The following is a 22080-nucleotide window of genomic DNA, read 5'->3' as shown; positions in this document are numbered from 1 at the left end:
CGATCAGTGCCATAAAAATGCACCGATTACTTGTAAATGTCACTGGCAGGGAAGGGGTTACCACTAGGAGGCGATCAAGGGGTAAATTGTGTTCCCTAGGGAGTGATTCTAACTGTGGGGGGACTGGCTGGGTGAAGAGAGCGAGATACTTAGTATGAACAACAGATTGCTCTCCTCACCCCTGACAGCACAGAGATCTGTCCGTTTACATTGACAGATCTCCGTTCTGTCTTTGTGTGGAGCGATCGCGGCTGCCTGGAGGACATTGCGACCGCCGGGCAGGTGCATCGGCTCCGGTGTCACGAGCCTCCGGCGGTGCGCACGCGTCCCATAGTGGTCTAAAGGTTCATCCAGGGGAGCCAACCTGCCACAGTACATCTGCGGCGGCTGGTCGAGAAGGGATTAAACTGCGTAGAGGGTTCTTTGCTATTAGACCCCTTTCACACCGAGGGCGTTTTTCAGGCGCTATATCGTTAAAAATAGCGCCTGCAATCCGTCCTCAAACAGCTGCAGCATTGTCTCCAGTGTGAAAGACCGAGGGCTTCCACACCGGAGCGCTGCGCTGGCAGGAAAAGTCCTGTCAGCAGCTTCTTTGGAGCGGTGAAGGAGCGGTGTGTTTACCGCTCCTCCACCGCTGCTCCCCATTGAAATCAATGGGGCAGCGTTGGGATACTGGCGGCAAAATGTTGCTATTGCGGTGCATTGCGGGCGGTTTTAACCCTTTCTCGGCCGCTAGCGCGGGGGGGGGTAAAAGCGCCCCGCTAGTGGCCGAAATGCGCCGCAAATCCGACGGTAAAACGCCGCTAAAAATAGCGGCTTTTTACCGCCGACGCTATAGGTGGCTCGGTGTGAAAGGGATCTAAGAGCTGCAAGGATGTGGAATTCCCTTCCACAGCCGGTGGTTTCAGTGGGGAGCATCGATGGTTTCAAAAAACCATTCGATAAGCAGCTGAATGACCCCAACATACAGGGATATACAATGTAATACTGACATATAATCACACACATAGGTTGGACTTGCTGGACTTGTGTCTTTTTTTCAACCTCACCTACTATGTGAATAGCAAAAAAAGAGATCCTAGTACTGAAGTACCTAGTATACAGGGTGACTCTGTAGGTACTTAATGGTCACTTGTGCCAACGTCCCCGATTTTTGACACTCCTCACCTACTATGTAACTATGTATATCTATGAAGACGCCAATGAGTCAGCCAAAGGTAGTAATAAAATGACGTTATTTTGTGTGGGTGCTCACCAGGCGCCTGAAAATTCACAAGCCCAACCTCAGTTTCCATGCATACAAAGGGTCCTGGGGGCACTTTTACAATGTTTGAACAACCCATTTATTTAAAATTTAAAGCGGAGTTCTGCAAAAAAATAAATAAATAAAAGTCAGCAGCTACAAATACTGCAGCTGCTGACTTTTAAAATTCAGACACTTACCTGTCCTGGAGTCCAGCGATACGGGGGAGCGAAGCCCCGCTCGTCTCCCCCTCCTCTCTGCGGCACCGGCATTGTAAGTGTGGGCGCCCGGCTGTGGCTTCACAGCCAGGCACCCACTGCGCATGCGCGAGCCACGCACTGTGACTGGCCGGGCAATCATCTGGGACCTGCAACATGTCCCAGATGATTGCCGAGAGGGAGGGGGGAGAGGTGATCTCCCTTCCGGTGTCGTGGTGCACCAGGACCCTCTGGAAAGAGGGTATCGGCTCCCCCCCCCCCCAAAAAAAATGACATGCCATATGTGGCATGTCCGGGGGTTACCTCCCTTAAAGCGGAAGTTCCATTTTTGGGTGGAACTCCGCTTTAAGTTTTGGGGTTTTTTGCGCATAGAGTAGGTAATGTGTCCCATCAAAAAAATAAAACAAGAAAAATTCCAAGCTCACTTACCAGCCAGCCTGCAACAAACCAAATTGTCCAGTCTAACAGTCACTGTGTCCTGTCTGCAGCACTACAGGGTGCCACGAAGTGGCCCTTCTGCTTACGCATATATTTGCAAATGCATGCAAACTAAACAGGACAATTCAGTTTGTTGCAGGCTGGTTTGTTAAGTGAGCTTGGAAATTTCTTTGTTGTTTTTTTGACATGCGTCACCCTTCCAAGTGCTCCTTGCTGCAAAGGCCAGTTGCAGGCTTGGGTGGTTGCCATTTGTTTGTAATGTGTCCCATCGGGGAGATAGATTTCCTTTTTCTTTCTGTCCCAAAGAATCAACAGGAGTAGAAGCAAATCTCCCCAAAGTAAGATGAAATCCCTTCGTAGACAGCGGTCACTGGAACAGATACTGTATCCCCATTGGCAGATTTCCTTTCCTACTCAAGTTCCTATGAAAACTCTAAAATGGAGCATTTCCCCCACTTTCCTTCACTGGAAACAATGGAGTACAAGCAGAGAGGGTGAAACTCCCTAAACAGGATGTAGACCACTATATACCCTGACACAAAAAAAAAAAAAAAAAAAAAAAAAAAAAGAAGTACAGTAAAGTACCTTGGATTGGGAGCATAATTCGTTCCAGAAACATGCTTGTAATCCACTTTATCAAAGCAAAATTTCCCCATAAGAAATAATGGAAACTCAAATGATTTCTTACACAACCATATATTCACAAGCCCTTTAGGTTAAAGTCCATATAAAAAGATTATAGCAATGTTATAAATAGGTTGCGTAACCATAAAATGTCCATCCACAAACGGAACCTCCACAAGGGGATTAGAAGCAAACCCCAGCAGGAGCTACAGAGTATAAAAGAGAAGAGAGGCCCCTCTAAGTGTAGCAATATGGTTACATTTAATGACATTTAGCAACTCACATGGTTGATGATTAAAAGAGGCACACCGCCAGGCTCTTACCGCTGTCAGTCTGCAATCGAAACCGGGAAGACTACCCTGCAGTAGAGCAATTGAACCGCTCGTGGAGCGCAGGGTAGAAGGGACAACGTCGATGAGGAGGATGGTCTACGTGGATAGCCCCGGATGTCTGCATACTTAGATGTGCCGGTTTTAATCATCAACCATACGAGTTGCTAAATGTTGTACCTTCATTAAATGTAACCATATTGCTACACTTAGAGGCGCCTCTCTTCTCGTTTATACTCAGTTGTGACGTGACGCTACTTGTATATCAAGTCAAACATTTTTTTTTTTTATTTTGCTGGTCTTGCAAAACGCTCTCAAGCAAAGTTACTCTCAAACCAAGGTTTTACTGTATAGGCTTTACATAGTTTACAGGAAAACTGTACCAATAGAATTTGGTGGATGCCACTTTGGAGGACTTCACTTTCAGAAAAGGTTCAGCTCAGCTTTCATACCGATCCAATGGCTTTAAAAGGGAACAGATCTGGAACATGTATGGAAAGATACCAAACCTGTAACAGGTACTGATGGTGGTCTCTCTATATTTTGGCCTGCTGATAGGCAACAATGTAATAAATTAAATAATTATCCTCTACCCAAGAAGCAATCCCCCTAAAATTTCAATAGACTTCTTATGTGAGATAGTTGCCTTTACAATTAAAGAGAAAGACCCAGCTGGTGCTAAGAAGATTAGGAGCAGCACAAAGGGTTTCACCAACAATATACATACTTGGGAGGTATGTGTGAATGTCTGCAATGAAGACAAACCAGCACTGAAGGCTTCAGTAACCCTAAACTTGGTACGGGCAGCAGAGTGGAAAAAAATAAGGAATTAAAATCATTTTGGATGTGCCCAACAGGTTGGTTGTCTCTTGGTAGAACTGTTGTAGCAAGAGGTTTCAGAAGAGACCACAAGGACAGGGAAATGCAACTTGAGGAAAAGCTATTTTACATCGCTAGATATTTCCTTGGTAAGGCACCAATTGTGATAACATATCTGGAAATACTTTAAAGGTTGAATAAGATTGAATGTGGGTGCAGCTTTGAAGAAAGGGACTTATTTGGGTAGAGTTTGTGAATAGTGCTGGCATAGTGAGATCATTAGTCAAGGTAACACACCGGAGTATAAAGGTAACACTTTTTCAACCAAGTGATCATAATGCAGTAAATATTTTGGGGCATCAAAAGCTGCCCGTTTATGTCTCTGTGAAACTACCCCAATAGTGTTTAATCACAATCCATTTATATCCGACTGCCCATAGAGGAAATAGACCTGTCATCCGCCTGCTCAGCAGGGATCTGTGGAGAGCTTTTTCTGGCACATTTTCTTTACAAGTTTAAAGCAGTATTTTTTTGCTAGAAAATTAAATAATAACTCTAAAACATTATACATTTTTTTAGCAGAGATCCTAGGGAATAAAAATGATTGTTGCAATTAATATCAGTATTTATGCAGCAGTTTTGCAAATAAGATTTTTTTTGTAAAAAAAAATACATTTCAACGAAAAAAAAAAAAACACATACCACACACAAACGCACAATATAATCCTACTTTATTTGTAAAATGTGAAAACCTGTTACGACGAGTAAATAGATACCGAACATGTGACACTTTAAAAATTGCACACGCTCGTGGAATGGTGACAAACTACGGTACTTAAAAATCTCCACAGGCAACGCTTTAAAAGCCTTTACATGTTACCAGTTTAGCGTTACAGAGGAGGTCTAGTGCTAGAATTATTGCTCTCACGCCAACGTTTGCGGTGATACCTAATGTGTAGTGTGAATACAATTTACATATGCATGCGTATGCAGTCGCTTCAATTTTTTTTTTTACACTGTCTCTTTCATTTTTTTCCTACTACATGGAATTTAAACATCCTTTGTAATAAAAAATAAGGATGACAGGTCCTCTTTTTGGAGAGATCTGAAGTCAAAAAGACTTCAAATCTCTCCTTTACCTTTAAAAGCAAAAAATAAAAACGTTTATCTTTTGCCTTTAAAAATAATTTAAAAAAAAACAGTTTGATAACTTCCAGCCTGCACCGGAAGTGACATTGGTCCGGTCCTCCAAGGACATAGATGCGATCAAAGAGGATCTACTCTTTGATCGCCTCTGGGACTAGCGAACCGGTGGAAAAGGCTAAATCTTCAGTCATAATCCTGGTAAAGCACTTAAAAAAAAAATATACCACTTGCCGCCCGCCCACCGTCAAATGGAGGAGCGGGGCGGCTCTGATTCCGGGACAATGTCGTCCCAGAACGGCCACTCTCGCGGGGGCGTGCAGCATGGCAATCGCAGCCACGCAGTGTTGCTAGGACACAGTCCGACCCCGATCTCTGTAAAGAGCCGCGGCTGTGTCCAATCACAGCCGGTCATATGTAAACAGAGATGCCGGTAATTGGCACTCCTCACCTCACACTGACTGTTTGCGGCAAGAAGAGCCGATCAGCGGCATCTCCTCGCAGGGAGACATCTACACATGTAATCAGGGCACTGATAATCAGTGCCCCTATTACACTATAGCACCAGAATTGCCAGCAATTGTTGCCTAGTGCCACCAATCAGTGTCCATTAGTGATGCAAGTCAGTGCTGGCTATCAATGCCGCCCATCACTGTTGCCAACCAGTGCAGCCCATCGTGCCCACCAGTGCCACCTATCAGTGCCCATAAGTGCAGCATATTTGTGCCACCTCATCAGTACCCATCAGCGTACATCAGTGAAGGAGAAAAATACTTATTTACAAAATTTACTGACAGAAATTAAGAAAAACTTTTTTTCCCCCTTCTTCTAAATTTTTTTTTTAGTAAAAAATAAAAAAAGCCATCAGTGATTAAATACCACCAAAAGAAAGCTCTATTTGTGTGAAGAAAATGATACAAATTTCACATAGTGTAGCATGACTTTGAATTGTCATTCAAAGTGTGACAGCGCTGAAAGCTGAAAAATGGCCTGGGCAGGAAGGGGGTGTAAGTGCCCTGTAATGAGGTGTTAATTTATTAAATATTACTGTGTTGAACTGGTAAAAAATAAATATAGCTACAAATTACCTTTTTTAATGCTCTCTGGAAACTCTAGCAATGAAAGAAAACAAAGTAGGATTTTTTTTCTTTATGAGGGAGCTGAGAGCTTTGTTTGCCATAATTAAAACTGTCGGTACTGTGCTGGCAGATCCCCATTATCAGATGTGAACTAGATTTGCACCCTATCCCAACAAAGGGTTATAGCTGAAGAAGTCAGGCTTCTTCATTGTATGTTAATGAGGGGGCAGATTTGCACTTATCCAGAAATGTATTTTTATTATTTAATATATGTATGCAGAATTAAACTGAACAATTTAAAATGACTTTTTTTTTTTTCAATAAAAATAACAAAGACTTTACAAACATGTTATACTTACCGCCTTTGTGCAGTTGGTTTTGCACAGAGCAGCGTGGACACTCCTCGGGTCTCCCTTTGCTGCTCCTGGCCCCTCCCTCCTGTTGAGTGCCCCCACAGGAAGCAGCTTGCTATGGGGGCACCCGAGCCGAGGCAGAGCTCTGTGTGTCAATTCAGACACAGAGCTGCGGCACGGCCCCGCCCCCTCTCTCTCTTGATTGGCTGACTGACTGACAGCAGCGGGAGGCAATGCTGTGTCTCAGCAAGTCAGGAGGAGAGTCCCGGGTGGCCGAGGGACTTGTGGACATTGCTGGACAGAGATGGGGCTCAGGTAAGTATTAGGGGTGCTGGGGCAGCTGCTGCCCACAGAAGGTTTTTTTATCTTCATGCATACAGTGCATGAAGATAAAAAACCTTCTGCCTTTACAACTCCTTTAACTGCCCTGACATTTGCTTATGTTTTCAACTAAATTGTCAACCCACCACTTTATTGCTACACTGAAAACCTGTAAAGGCTTTAAATTGTTGAGTCTTGACAAATTTAATATCCATTTACAGAATGTAACTTTTTTACACTTTATATAAAAAAAAAGTATTGTGTTTTTGTGCAACAGTATATTTTTTTACCTGAAAATTTGCGTTGATAAATGGCTACGCAAATATTGTGTGACATAAAAACTTGCAACAGCCACCATTTCCAGGGCTTCCGCTTTCAGAAAATATATGTTTGGGAGTTCTGAGTAATTTTTTAGCAAAAAAATTATGATTTTAACGAGCAAGAAAAATTACAAAATGGCCCCGGACAGCACGTAGTTAAAGACTGCTGTTACCTGGGTGTGCTGACTACATCCGTTTGAAGAAGCATTCCCCACTACTGACACTGGATACTGTATTCAGGACACATTCTGACCACAAAAAGAGCACAGCTAGACTTCCCATGGGTGCTGTGAAACCGAAAGCAGTGCCGTCAGCTGTTCATAACCTTTTTCCAGACAACACAGCTCTAACGTGTCAGACTTTGTACCAGAGGTGAGAAGTGCATAGGGACAGTGAGAATCCGATAACATTTGGCTGTAGAACAAGACTTGTACGGCATGATCTCAGAAACAGAAAGCCTGTAACCTGAAATAGCCCACAAGTCTAAGACAACTCCAAAAACCCGAGAGAATTCTGAAAGCTACAGAAACCTAGGTCCTTTACCTTTGATGGCCTCATAGACACCCATGTGGTAAACCACACCACAACACACCAGACTATGCTGGCCTAGCATTGTTCAAATCTCAGGGTGGTAATGTGCAGGCTACACCAATGAGTCACCGTAAACATTCTCACAGCAAAGGCTGAACATCTTTCTGCAAAGAAACCAGCCTACATTTCAGCCAAATCAGTATTTTTAAACACAAATGCTTTGTCAGTATCTTTGTAGGTAAATTTCAATGTGTATTCAGCAGTTTTAAGCCACTAAAAAATAAAATGTATACAAAGCAGCAACCCTTACTCTGTTTGCTTATCCTTCCAAAGTGCAACCAGTAAAATATGACCAAAAAGTATACACACACAGACCATCAGTGATATTATTGCATACACAATTTCTTCTACATGTTTGTAGTAGAGTATTGTATTGTTAGCCATTGATTAATGCAGAAGGTTTGGAGTTAAAGGAGATGTACAGCCAAAGCTCGTTTGTCTGTACTTCTCCTATGGATCACATCCTGTGACCCGTTTTCAGCAGGCCGTGGGCTGAAGTGTGCCATCGGCTGACACCAGAGAGCTGGTCCAGGCTGGGGCAAGAACGCGACAATATGGTCAGGATCTGCCCACATCCCTGGATGGGTACCTGGCTCAGCCTCTCAGCGAGCTGCTGAGACTGAACCAGCTGCTCCCGCCCCCTCCACAGCCCAGAGCTCCAGTAAAGGCGAGTAGGTAGAGCAGAGAGCCAATAACTGACAGTCATCAGCTCTCTGCTCATGGAGCTCTGAGAACCGAGCGATCAGCGGTATTTGATTACTCGGTTCTCAGTCTTAGAGCCGACAGGGGACCAATGCTGCATCCACCTAATATGATTCTTTTGAACAATTTTGAAAAAAAAAAAAAAGATACCGCTGCCAGAGGTATGGGCGCACCCCCCTGCAGGCAGAAGGGCAAAATTTACATTTCTTCTGTTACTTTCTGGTTTCTATGCCTAGGCAAATGATGTCAAACATTCCAGGAGTCTTCAGGAGGGGAAGAGGGGTTTTCTCAGCTAAGCACATCCTCCTGCTTTCATGCCTGAGCTACAGGCAGATGTATTCCAGGACATAAATGCTACACGAATCGCATGCCCTTACTCAAAATGGCCACGACCAGAAATGCTATGGGGGTGTTTTTCAAAGTGATTTCTCAACTAAATAAAGAATAGAGACATTGATGGTTGGGAGGAGTTTGCTTTGAATATTAAAATTCAATCGAATAGCTTTTTGGTTTGTGGAGCTTATATGTACTTTAAGTCCTGCAAGATCATTTCAGGTTGGCCTCTTTTGCAGGTATAGCTATGTAAAACATTAAAAATAAGTGCCTATACTATTTAAAATCCTGTAATACACGGTCTCACCCTGCTCTGCACATGCGCAGTTTCTCTATTTTTAGGAACAGTGCCAAATTTGTAGAGGCCAATCTGCTGACAGACTTAAGATTGTTGCTCGGGGGCTCTGGACTTCAGCAAAATGGCAGTCTCCAGCGAGAAGAAACCATCACAATGCTGGAGGCAATTTACAGCACACACTAATAAGAACATTAGTTAATACTAATAACTTACAAAGCCAACCACTAGCCACATCACTAACCTTGTCTCAAAATATCAAATAGTTAACTTTGTTCCTCCCAAGAACTCCTGCTCTCTAGTTCCCTTGTCACCACATCCAATGCTCGCCTCCATGACTTTTCCCGAGCCTCTCCCATCCTTTGGAATTTCCTACCTCAATTTGTCCAACTACCTCCTACTCTGTCCACTTTTACGCGGTCCCTGAAAACTTCTCTTCAGAGAAGCCTATCATGCCCCCACCTAACAACTGTACTTTTATTTTCTCCATCAGCTCACCCCCCACAGTTTTTACCTTTTGTATCTCTTTAAGATTGTAAGCTCTAACGAGCAGGGCCCTCCGATTCCTCCTGTATTGAAACATAACTATCCTCTATTCATAGAATATGTAAAGGCACGCACCAAATCCCTTTCTGCACATGTGCAAAGTCTGGCACCATGTCATTGGAGGGCCAGCTGCAGGAATCGGGAAGAGGTTGACCTATCCCTGTGATGTAAACAAAGATGGCAGCGAGGGACAGGACCTGTAGTAGTACATGAGAAGAGTACAACACTGGATCCACTGGGCTTGTAAGTATATTACAGCACAAAAATACCACCAAAGACAAGAAAAAGGAGGCAGGAGGGGCATATATATTTTTAAGGGTGAAGTTCCTCTTTAAAGTGTAAATTATAAAATAAAGTAAAGGCAGTACTAGGAAGGGCAGTGGCTGTTATCAGTCCATGAGATTATTAAATGTTTAATAAGAGTACAAAGCAGAGCCTAAGCAGTGGAATTTGAACCTCTTACTGACCTTTAACTAGAAAGAACTTCAACAGAATTAACAAAAGTAAAGCTGGCCAAGCACTGCTTTTTTTCCCCCAGCCAGCTAACAGATTGCTTCTTCCACATAAATGAGGTGGACGGAGTAAGCCGTCCACCAGGACATTGGAAATTTTCTATTAATCAGCGTCTGCATGTCCCAGTTTCAGATTCCAATGTGTCCCTTTAACAGAAATCGCTCAAACACTCGTCTATCAAGCAGGAGCAGCCACACACTGACTGAAATTCAGCCAGTCCACGCTGAACGGGTGAAATTTTGATCAGTGTATGGCCAGCTTATTTTTTTATTCAGGAGATTGTGCAACCATTTAAAAATACAGTCATATACACACAAATACAGTTACAGCATTTAGAGCCAGTTCACATATGTGCGGGGCTGATTTCAGTGTGATTATTTAAAGGCATGGAGAGCGGTTTTGTGCACCGGTTCAGGTGTGAATTTGTTAAATGTATGACACTCGTACATAAATATTTTGAATAACGCACTGCGGCTGGCCCACAGATACGTGAACCAGCTCAATAGAAAGCCGCATTGGTTCACATCATGCAAATCGGATATGGTTCAAAATGAATCCAATTCACATATACAGTGGGGATGGAAAGTATTCAGACCCCCTTACATTTTTCACTCTGTTATATTGCAGCCATTTGCTAAAATCATTTAAGTTATTTTTTTTCCTCAATAATGTACACACAGCACCCCATATTGACAGAAAAACACAGAATTGTTGGCATTTTTGCAGATTTATTAAAAAAGAAAAACTGAAATATTACATGATCCTAAGTATTCAGACCCTTTGCTGTGACACTCATATCTAACTCAGGTGCTGTCCATTTCTTTCTGATCATCCTTGAGATGGAACTACACCTTCATTTGAGTCCAGCTGTGTTTGATTATACTGATTGGACTTGATTAGGAAAGCCACACATCTGTCTATATAAGACCTTACAGCTCACAGTGCATGTCAGAGCAAATGAGAATCATGAGGTAAAAGGAACTGCCTGAAGAGCTCAGAGACAGAATTGTGGCAAGGCACAGATCTGGCCATAGTTACAAAAAAATTTCTGCTGCACTTAAGGTTCCTAATAGCACAGTGGCCTCCATAATCCTTAAATGGAAGTCATTTGGGATGACCAGAACCCTTCCTAGAGCTGGCCGTCCGGCCAAATTGAGCTATCGGGGGAGAAGAGCCTTGGTGAGAGAGGTAAAGAAGAACCCAAAGATCACTGTGGCTGAGCTCAAGAGATACAGCCAGGACATGGGAGAAAGTTGTAAAAAGTCAACCATCACTGCAGCCCTCCACCAGTCAGGGCTTTATGGCAGAGTGGCCCGACGGAATCCTCTCCTCAGTGCAAGACACATGAAAGCCCACATGGAGTTTGCTAAAAAAACACCTGAAGGACTCAAAGATGGTGAGAAATAAGATTCTCTGGTCTAATGAGACCAAGATAGAACTTTTTGGCCTGAATTCTAAGCAGTATGTGTGGAGAAAACCAGGCACTGCTCATCACCTGTCCACTACAGTCCCAACAGTGAAGCATGGTGGTGGCAGCATCATGCTGTGGGGGTGTTTTTCAATCGAGGGAAAGATATATGAGGCTAAGTACAGTGATATCCTGGACGAAAACCTTCTCCAGAGTGCTCAGGACCTCAGACTGGACCGAAGGTTTACCTTCCAACAAGACAAAGACCCTAAGCACACAGCTAAAACAATGGAGTGGCTTCATAACAACTGACTGTTCTTGAATGGCCCAGCCAGAGCCCTGACTTAAACCCAATTGAGCATCTCTGGAGAGATCTAAAAATGGCTGTCCACCAACGTTTACCATCCAACCTGACAGAACTGGAGAGGATCTGCAAGGAGGAATAGCAGAGGATCCCCAAATCCAGGTGTGAAAAACTTGTTGCATCTTTCCCAAAAAGACTCATGGCTGTATTAGATCAAAAGGGTGCTTCTACTAAATACTGAGCAAAGGGTCTGAATACTTAGGACCATGTGATATTTCAGTTTTTCTTTTTTAATAAATCTGCAGAAATGTCAACAATTCTGTGTTTTTCTGTCAAAATGGGGTGCTGTGTGTACATTGAGGAAAAAAATGACCCTAAATGATTTTAGCAAATGGCTGCAATATAACAGAGTGAAAAATTTAAGGGGGTCCGAATACTTTCCGTCCCCACTGTATTTTAAATGAACACGTACACAGGATCCTACTTGAAGCAAAGTAGGACTTGCTCATACCACCAGCTGCACTGGTTGCTTGGCCATTGATCTGCGCTGGGAGAAAGTAGCGCCGATGGACTAATCCCTGTTAGGTTTTGTTTTTGTTAGAACTTTATTAAAATGTCACAAGAGACATTTAAGTTTTACACACACAGTGGTGCCCCAATGCAGTATTTTTCACCGCAACCTGCTGGTTTGGAAAAATGTGCTGCATGCTGTACATTCTTTCAGCGCACAACACAGCAACACAGTGGTGTGAATTGCCTTCATATGGAACAATTGCTTTGCCTTGTCCTGTGTTGGGACTGCACTGGGCAGCCTCCCAGCACATCTGGTGCAAACAAGCTATTAAAGGCCAACTCCAGCCAAAACTAGTTTTTGACAGCATGGAGGAGGTACAATATGACATTTTTACATTGGTCCAGCGTGGACCAATATAACTGTGCATATATCATACCTGTGGGATCCTTCTAAAAGCTTGAAATAACTTTAATAGGCATCACTACCCTAGCGATCTTCACTAGCTCCTGAGTCCTGTGGTGACCAGCCTCTCCATGTCATCCATACAGAGAATGAAAAGTGATTGCTGAATGGCACCTGTGTCGAGTGGGTGACCTCCTGTGTTAAGAATGGAGCAAGGGCAGCTGCTAGGTGCAGGAACAAGGAGCTAGTGGAGATCACTGGAGGAGAGGTGTCTACTACAGCTTCTGATTCCAGCTTCTACAAGAATCCGAAAGGTACGGTATTATGCACAGGTATACCGGTCCAAGCTGGACCAATATAACTATGTGCAAAATATCTATACCTGAAATTCTTTATTGCCACGGTATGTAATTTGCTGTAAGCCATCCATGCAGATATAATTTAGTTTTTTTTTTGTTTTTTAACCTGACCACGACAAATACAGGTCTCCATAAAGCCAGCCGGACAGATATTAGTTATTCTGATAAGAAATGTGCATTACAATCAGACAAACTATGGTTTGAGCCCAATCTTTTTTTATATAGTCTGTAAATCAAAAACAAATGGTTACAGCTCATGAAAATTACAATTTTGATCAAACAGAGATCTGTACAATCAACAGGGAATTAAAAGCACAGCACGGTCTGAGCTGTGGTCTATGATTAAAGCTAGACAGACATGAAAAAACAGATGTAGGTGCCAGCATTATCAGATTGCTATACAATTACTTTTCTAAATGGTCTACATGCAAAGTTGTGTACTTGTATCACAATTTCCAGCTCTCCGTTTTTGTCATTACAACAGACTTAAGCTGGGCATAGTTGGTTTGAATCTCAGCCAGTTCAGCAGGGACCGGCCAAGATTCAAACCATCTATGGGCAGGCTGATTTTACCCAAGTCCCTACATCGATCGACTCTGGTAAAACTAGCATGTCAGATTTTCAGCATGCAATTATTGCCAGCAGCTATAGCTGCTACCAATAATCACTGTGTAGTCCCAGCAGAGACAGCTTCCCCCATGCCCTCCGGCCAAGAGAACACAATAGTTTTGCGATAATGATTCCCCCTTCAAAACCGACTGTGTTGATGGGGGAAATTGAGTGATTTTTTTTTTCTGCAACTTTAGCCTGCCTAACTCTCCTCCTTTTCCACTAGCAACAAAGGAGGGATAAGGTGCCCTGGCTTGGAGGAGTGGAAAGCACAGAATGACCTGGGAGGAGATCTTGTACCTAAGGTCCCTGAGAGATATAAAAGCCAGTGGGCAATTTGGAAAAAGACTGTACTCTCAGGGTCTTCGAAAATTAATTTTGTTTGCAATAGTGGTTTACCTGGATACAAAGAATAAATATTTTAAAATAAGCCTATGTGCTCAGAAGTCAGAATACCTTTACTCAGGAGTAACGTCCCTTTTTCTGGAGATGCTCCAGCTAGGAGACGGCTTCTTCTGCCCCTTTCTCCAGCATGCTGCAAGCCTAGTCCCTGACATGCCCCCTTTATTTACAAGAAAAGCTCTCCCTAGTTCTGCTTGTAAATTAAAGTGTCACGTTTGAGCCTGGGTTCACACTAGCGCGATCTCAGAGATCGCATGTGATTCGCACCTGGACTGCAGGTGCCGATCACATGCGATCTCTGAGCAATGTGATGATAGCCATACAGTTGTATGGCTGAACTCGCATTGGATTCGCACAGAAAATGGTGCAGGGACTTGTTTTTCCCTGCACTAGAATAGGATCGCATGGGTGTTCTCACCTATGCGATCTGATTCCTGTGCGAGTTCACAGTTCGCACTGCGATCTGGGAACTAAACTGGGGGCGTCATTAACTTTGTTAATGACACCCACAGAGCGGTTCGCACAAGGCAGTGTGAACTGCTGCGAGAGAGGAGCGATGCGGAAACCGGCGCTGGAATCACGCTGGTTCCTGCATCGCACTAGTGTGAACCCAGGGTCAATGTACTTTAAAAAGTTTGTTTGGGCTAAGCTTACCCAAAATTAACCATTGCCTTTACAAAACAATGTAGCTGCTGTGTGTGCACTGGTCCAAATCATTTGGTGTAGCAGGAATTATGGTGTGGGGTTATCTTTCGGGGGTTGAGCTTGGCCCCTTAGTTCCAGTGAAGGGAACTCTTATGGTGTCAGCATACCAAGACATTTTGGACAATTCCATGCTCCCAACTTTGTGGGAACAGTTTGGGGATGGCCCCTTCCTGTTCCAACATGACTGTGCACCAATGCACAAAGCAAGGTCCATCAACATGTTCAAATATATAAGGAGTCCATATAGTGAACTTGGTGTTGAGTTATTCACTTTACGGTCAACACAGAGGACAAGGGGGCACTCTTTACGACTGGAGGAAAAGAGATTTCATCTCCAAATACGGAAAGGTTTCTTCACAGTAAGAGCTGTGAAAATGTGGAATAGACTCCCTCCAGAGGTGGTTCTGGCCAGCTCAGTAGATTGCTTTAAGAAAGGCCTGGATACTTTCCTAAACGTACATAATATAACTGGGTACTGACATTTATAGGTAAAGTTGATCCAGGGAAAATCCGATTGCCTCTCTGGGATCAGGAAGGAATTTTTTCCCCTGCTGTAGCAAATTGGAGCATGCTCTGCTGGGGTTTTTTGCCTTCCTCTGGATCAACTGTGGGTATAGTATTGGGTATATTGGATTGTACGATTTTTTTTTTTTTTTTTTTTTTTTTTATGGTTGAACTTGTGTCTTTTTTCAACCTGACTAACTATGTAACCATGTAAAGACATGGATGAGTGATTTTGGGATGGAGGAACTTGACTGGCCTGCACAGAGTCTTGACCCCCAACCCGATAGAACACCTTTGGGATGAATTAGAGCAGAGACTGCAAGCCAGTCCTTCTCATCCAACATCAGTGCCCGATTTCACAAATGTGCTTCTGGAAGAATGGTCAAGCATTCCCATAGACACACTCCTAAACCTTGTGGACAGCCTTCCCAGGAGAGCTGAAGCTGTTATAGCTGCAAAGGGTGGGCCAACTCAATATTGAACCCAACGGACTAAGACGCCATTAAAGCTCATGTGCGTGTAAAGGCAGGCCTCCCAATACTTTTAACAATATAGTGTATGAGATTGGAGAAGAAAGAGGGCTGTAGAGATCTAGAAACACAGGAGAGGAGAAAAGTGAGTGACACCCTGTCCCAAATTATTATGCAAATTCTATTTCAGTGTCACAAAGATTAAATATTTTGGTTTTCAGTTTAACTCATGGATGACATTGTCTCTCAGGGCTCTTTGGATCACTGAAAACAATCTCGGACACCTTTGATAATTAGATTGCCAGGTGAGCCCAATTAAAGGAAAAACTACTAAAGGAGGGTGTTCCACATTATTAAGCAGAGCACCATTTTCAAGCAATATGGGGAAAAAAACAAAGGATCTCTCTACTGCAGAAAAGAGTGAAATAGTTCAATGCCTTGGACGAGGTATGAAAACATCTAAAGATATTAGATATTTCACGAAAACTTAGGCGTGATCATGGCACTTTTAAGAGATTTGTGGCTGATTCAGAGCACAGATGTGTTTCGTGCAGATAAAGGCACATTGAGGAAGATTTCTGCCAGATCCGTGCATCAGATCAAGAGAGCAGCTGCTAAAAACACCATTACATAGCAGCAAACAGATATTTGAAGCTGCTGGTGCCTCTGGAGTCCCACTGACATCAAGGTGTAGAGTCCTCCAGAGTCTTGCAACTGTGCATAAACCTTCCATTCGGCCACCACTAACCAATGCTCACAAGCAGAAACGGCTGCATTGGGCAGAAAAATACATGAAGACTAATTTTCAAACAAACAATCCTGTGTACAGATGAGTGCCATGCAACCCTGGATGGTCCAAATGGATGGAGTAGTGGATGGTCAGTGGACGGCCACCCTGTTCCAACAAGGCTGCAACGTCAGTAAGGAGGTGGTGGAGTCATTTTGGGCCAGAATCATGGGAAGAGAGCTGGTCAGCCCCTTTAGGGTCCCAGAAGGTGTAAAGATGACCTCTGCAAAGTATGTGGATTCCAGACTGACCACTTCCTTCCCTGGTACAGAAGGAAGAACTATGCTTTCCGTAATAAAATCATCTTCATGCATCACAATGCACCATCTCATGCTGCAAAGAATACCTCTGCAGCAATGGCTGCTATGGGATAAAAGGAGAGAAAGTCATGGTGTGGCCACCATCCTCCCCTGACCTCAATCCTATGGTGAACCTTTGGAGCATCCTCAAGCAAAAGATCTATCAGGGTGGGAGGCAGTTTACATCCAAACAGCAGCTCTGGGAGGCTATTCTGACATCTTGCAAACAAATTCAAGCAAAAACTGTACAAAAACGCAAGTTCAATGGATGCAAGACTTGTGAAGCTGCTATCAAATAAGGGGTCCTATATTAAAACGTAACGTGACCTGTTAAAATGTTGTTCAGAGTTTGATTGAAATAGCTTTTGATTTCAGTAAATATGCTGCAAACACAACAAATGACAATTTTAAGCTCTTTACAACCTATAAAGTGTTTTGAAACTTACTGTGCGTAATAATTTGGAACAGTGCATTGTAAGTTTTTTATTTTGAAAAATAAAAACTGTTATCATTAGGTTTGTGCAATAAAAATTGAATTGTACTCTTAATAGTTGATAACATGAGAATTATGCTGACTGTTTACATCAATTATTTAGGTAAATGAGAATAATATCATTGGCATAATTTGGAACAGGGTGTAAAATGACATAAGTCAGGTTACCCCGATAACAAAGGCAAAATATAAAGAAAACACTTGTAAAGTAGAAAAACAAAAAAAGTATAACCCAATTGATCGTTTGTCAGAATGAACAAAACTAAAACAGGTTCCCGATACTACTTGGCAGACAATATTATTATTATTATACAGGATTTATATAGCACTGACAGTTTACGCAGCGCTTTACAACATTAGGGCAGACAGTACAAGTACAGTACAATACAATTCAATTCAATACAGGAGGAATCAGAGTAATCATTAGAGCTTACAATCTAGGAGGGAGGGTCAAGTGATACAAAAGGGTAATAGCTGTGGGGGGATGAGCTAATGGAGAAAATAGTGCAGTTGTTAGATGGAGGCAGGATAGGCTTCTCTGAAGAGGAAAGTTTTCAGGGATCGCCTAAAAGTGGATAAAGTTGGAGACAGTCTGACAGATTGGGGTAGCGAATTCCAGAGGATGGGCGAGGCTCGGGAGAAGTCCTGGAGGCGGATATGGGAGGAGGTGATGAGGGAGCTAGAGAGCAGGAGGTCTTGGGAGGAACGGAGATGGCGATTAGGTTGGTATTTTGAGACTAGGTTAGTGATGTAGCTGGGGGCAGAGTTGTGGATGGCTTTGTAACTTATTGTTAGTATTTTGAATTTAATTCGTTGGGCGAGTGGTAGCCAATGGAGGGATTGGCAGAGAGGGGTAGCAGACACTGAGCGGTTTGTAAGGTGGATGAGTCTGGCAGCAGCATTCATGATGGACTGAAGGGGGGATAGTCTATTTAAAGGTAAGCCAATGAGGAGTGAGTTGCAGTAGTCAAGGCGAGAGATAACCAGGGAGTGAATCAGGAGCTTTGTGGTTTCATTGGTTAGAAAGGGACGTAGTTTAGAGATGTTGCGGAGGTTGAGGCGGCAAGCTTTGGAAAGTGATTGGATGTGGGGCTGAAAGGAGAGTTCAGAATCCAGGATAACACCTAGTACCCTGACATGTGGGGACGGGTGGATGGTTTTGCCATTGCTCTTGACAGAGAAGTCGGGGGAAGAGGAACGTGGGGGGGAACAATATTTGAATGAACAAATGAATATATGAGGAATAAATTAACGTTACATTAGATTGCCATCTTACCATTATCTCTCTTTGCTCTTCAAGGTTTCTTAGAAAATTGGAAAACTCCTGAAGAGATGCATCTACAATAAAGAGCAGAGAAGTGGAGTAACATGTTAAGCACATTGCCACATATAGTACTAATGAAACTGGATGATTCTCAGCTCAACATACCTATACACCTCTCGTCATCTGTTTCTGCATCCCCAATAAATTCAAATTTAAAATCGCGGAGAGAATTGGCAAACTTTCTCTGAGCTGTGGATAAGTCTGAAAAGTAATTAAAAAAAAAAATTATAATAATAATAAGTTTTTTTTTTTTTTTTTTTAATAAATCTGCAAAAATGTCAACAATTCTGTGTTTTTCTGTCACTATGGGGTGCTGTGTGTACATTAATGAGGAAAAAAATGAACTTAACTGATTTTAGCAAATGGCTGCAATATAACAAAGAGTGAAAAATTTAAGGGGGTCTGAATACTTTCCGTCCCCACTGTGTGTGTGTGTGTGTGTGTGTGTGTGTGTGTGTGTGTGTGTGTGTGTGTGTGTGTGTGTGTGTGTGTGTGTGTGTGTGTGTGTGTGTGTGTGTGTGTGTGTGTGTGTGTGTGTGTGTGTCTATATATATATACACATATACACACACACACACTTTTTTTTTTTTTAAAAGGTATTTTATTCTGGTGACACTGATGCACAGCCAAAACGATCTGTTTTAGAGCATTAGGTTCCCACATTTCTCTTCACCTCTTGTTTCAGGACAACTGTAAAATTTTGGATTTCCCATCATTTTCTGTCTCAATGACAATCACCAGGATAATTTCTGACTGTACTATTTGCGCACTCGTCTGTCAGTAAAAATATACTGGAGTCAGGGTGTATTCGATTTAAATCAAGTTGATTTAATGCATCATTTTTAAAGAGCAACTGTCATCTCTGTCCTGCAGCGGCGACTCCTCTGACCCGCTGTTGACTCACCGACAGTCCCATTCACTTTAACCACTTTAAGACCAGCCTCGTTTTGGATTTTAGGTGTTTACATGTTTAAAACAGGTTTTTCTGCTAGAAAATTACTTAGAACCCCCAAACATTATATATGGTTTTTCTTCTAACACCCTAGAGAATACAATGGCGGTCATTGCAATACTTTTTTTTGCACCGTATTTGCGCAACGGTCTTATAAGCGCACTTTTTTTGGAAAAAAAAAATCACTTTTTTGAATAAAAAAATAAAACAGTAAAGTTATCCCAATTTTTTTTTATATTGTGAAATATAATGTTACGCCGAGTAAATTGATACCCAACATGTCATGCTTGAAAATTGCGCCCGCTCGTGGAATGGCGTCAAACTTTTACCCTCAAAAATCTCCATAGGCGACGTTTAAAAAATTCTACAGGTTGCATATTTCGCGCTACAGAGGAGGTCTAGGGCTAGAATTATTGCTCTCGCTCTACCGGTCGCGGCGATACCTCACATGTGTGGTTTGACCACCGTTTTCATATGCGGGCGCTACTCGCGTATGCGTTCGCTTCTGCGCGCGAGCTCGTCGGGACAGGGGGGTTTTAAAAAATTTTTTTTTATTTTTATTATTTATTTTACAATATTTTATTTATTTTTACAAAAAAAAAAAAATTGTGTCACTTTTATTTCTATTACAAGGAATGTAAACATCCCTTGTAATAGAAAAAAGCATGGCAGGACCTCTTAAATATGAGATCTGGGGTCAAAAAGACCTCAGATCTCATATTTACACTAAAATGCAATAAAAAAAAAAAAAAAAGTAATTTAGAAAAAATATGCCTTTAAGAGGCGTGGACGGAAGTGACGTTTTGACGTTGCTTCCGCCCAGCAGTGTCATGGAGACGAGTGAGCGCCATCTTGGCCTCACTTGTCTCTATACACACCACGGCAGAGGACGCGATTGCCTCCGCTGCTACCGACGGCTCCGGTAAGCGGCGGAGGGCACCGGATCGCGGCAGGAGGGGGGGCCCTCTCCCGCCACCGATAAAAGTGATCGCGCGGCGAATCCGCCGCAGGGACCACTTTTATCTGAAAGCCGGCCGCCGCACGAAAACGGGGATACCGGGGTTATGGCAGCTAGCTGCTGCCATAACAACGATATCCCCGTTCAAACTTAGGACGTACATAGTCGTGCGGCGGTCGGGAAGTGGTTAATGGGATGGCTGGTGATGCGGCAGTGATACAAGGTGAGGGACATGGCGGCAAGTGAGTGGATGCCCGCTAACAGGCGCTGCCATGATGGATCTGAAATGACAGGTGCTCTTTAAATGTAAGGACTCATTCTTGCCGGATCTTTATTATTTGCTTTAATACCTCAGCTTGCATTCATTGGGTTTACCAAAAATATTGCAGAAATATTGAAAAATATACATAACTAAGCTCCATTTCATGTATCTTAAAAAGAGGAAGAGGAAGAGGAAGAGGAAGGAGGAAGAGGGAGGAGGGAGGAGGAGGAGGGAGGAGGAGGAGGGAGGAGGAGGAGGGGGGAGGAGGAGGGGGGAGGAGGAGGGGGGAGGAGGGAGGGGGGAGGAGGGAGGAGGGAGGAGGATTTTTCTTTTGATTTTTTTTTTTTTAAAGATCGATTTTCATCCACCCTGACTGGAGTCAAACATATAGCATTTTCAGAAGGATTTCTAAATTGCCCAGCCCCATATTTCTGTCATTAAAAATACACACAACAATCTATTTCTCCCATAAGCAGGTCTTCTGTAACAAGGAAAAGTAGTAAATGAACAGAAACTTATATAACCAACCCCCTCCCCCCGAAAAGCATTGTGACAAAAATTAAAAACAAATTAAATTGTAAGAAAATCAATAACGTAAAAAAAACAAAAAACTGACACGTCCACTGCCACGTCCACTGCCACATACCCCTTACCCCCTTCCCCAGAAGCACTGTCAAAAAATATTGAAAAAGTGATTTACATTTTTTTTGGGTTGCGGGCGGGGAGCTCCACCTCCCCGAAATGAGTTTGTCACCTCCCTGAAATTAGTTTTTGCAGGTTGGGATGTCTGGGTACCCCTACTAATTTACATTGGGTGAGCCAGGATCTGGGGACCCCCTTGTTGAGGACATGTGGCCTGGTATGGTTCAGGCTGGCACACACGCTCCCCCACCCCCTTTCCTGGCCTGCATGCTCGGATAAGGGTTTGATTCGGGGGAACCTCATTTTTTTTTGTTTTTATTTTTGGCGCAAGCCTTGTAAGTCCCAGCACTTGACTTAATATCATTCTCTTGCAATCCCCTATACAGCAGAGCTCAGAACAGGAGAGGGGGGGAGCACAAAGAGCCAGTCATCTGTGCTGCAGATGCTCACAAGGGACATGTTTATCAGGGAAGGGAGCAAAGTGACAGAAAGATTAGCTCAGTGTCATCTCTTTCTCCTATTACTGTTCAATCACATGCTGGAGGAGGGACACGAAACTAAGTGTTCTTTAACCGCACTGAGAAAAATGAGGTCCCCTGCCCTGACAGATAGGGCTGTGCTTTGTGGCAGAGCTGTGTAAAATTCAGAACTGGATGAAAAGAAAAATCCTTTGGTGGGCATATCATCTCCCTTATATGTGTGTTTTATCTGTGCTTTCCTGGAGCTCAGTATCAGTATTAGGATATGACAGTGTGAGATAGATCAGCGGCTGGTGTCCAAGATATAAAAGAATTCAGTTGGTGATTCTGCACCCCAGCG

General features: G+C 43.1%; 1 protein-coding gene across 1 annotated transcript in view; it reads right to left on the bottom strand.

Moving 5' to 3' along the window:
• Positions 1 to 22080, bottom strand: part of ARHGAP10 (Rho GTPase activating protein 10) — a 448736-nt gene that overhangs the window by 330787 nt on the left and 95869 nt on the right. Inside the window, exons 2-3 of the mRNA XM_073604823.1 lie at positions 18553 to 18648; positions 18400 to 18461 (exon numbers count right to left, since the gene is read on the bottom strand). Coding sequence (XP_073460924.1) covers positions 18400 to 18461; positions 18553 to 18648 — 158 coding nt within the window. The remainder of the gene's footprint in view (positions 1 to 18399; positions 18462 to 18552; positions 18649 to 22080) is intronic.

The sequence above is a fragment of the Aquarana catesbeiana genome, linkage group LG01 (assembly GCF_042186555.1).
Source record: "Aquarana catesbeiana isolate 2022-GZ linkage group LG01, ASM4218655v1, whole genome shotgun sequence".
NCBI classification, from domain to species: domain Eukaryota; kingdom Metazoa; phylum Chordata; class Amphibia; order Anura; family Ranidae; genus Aquarana; species Aquarana catesbeiana.
Note: the sequence above shows the minus strand (reverse complement) of the source record. Positions and strands in the feature narration are given on the sequence as shown.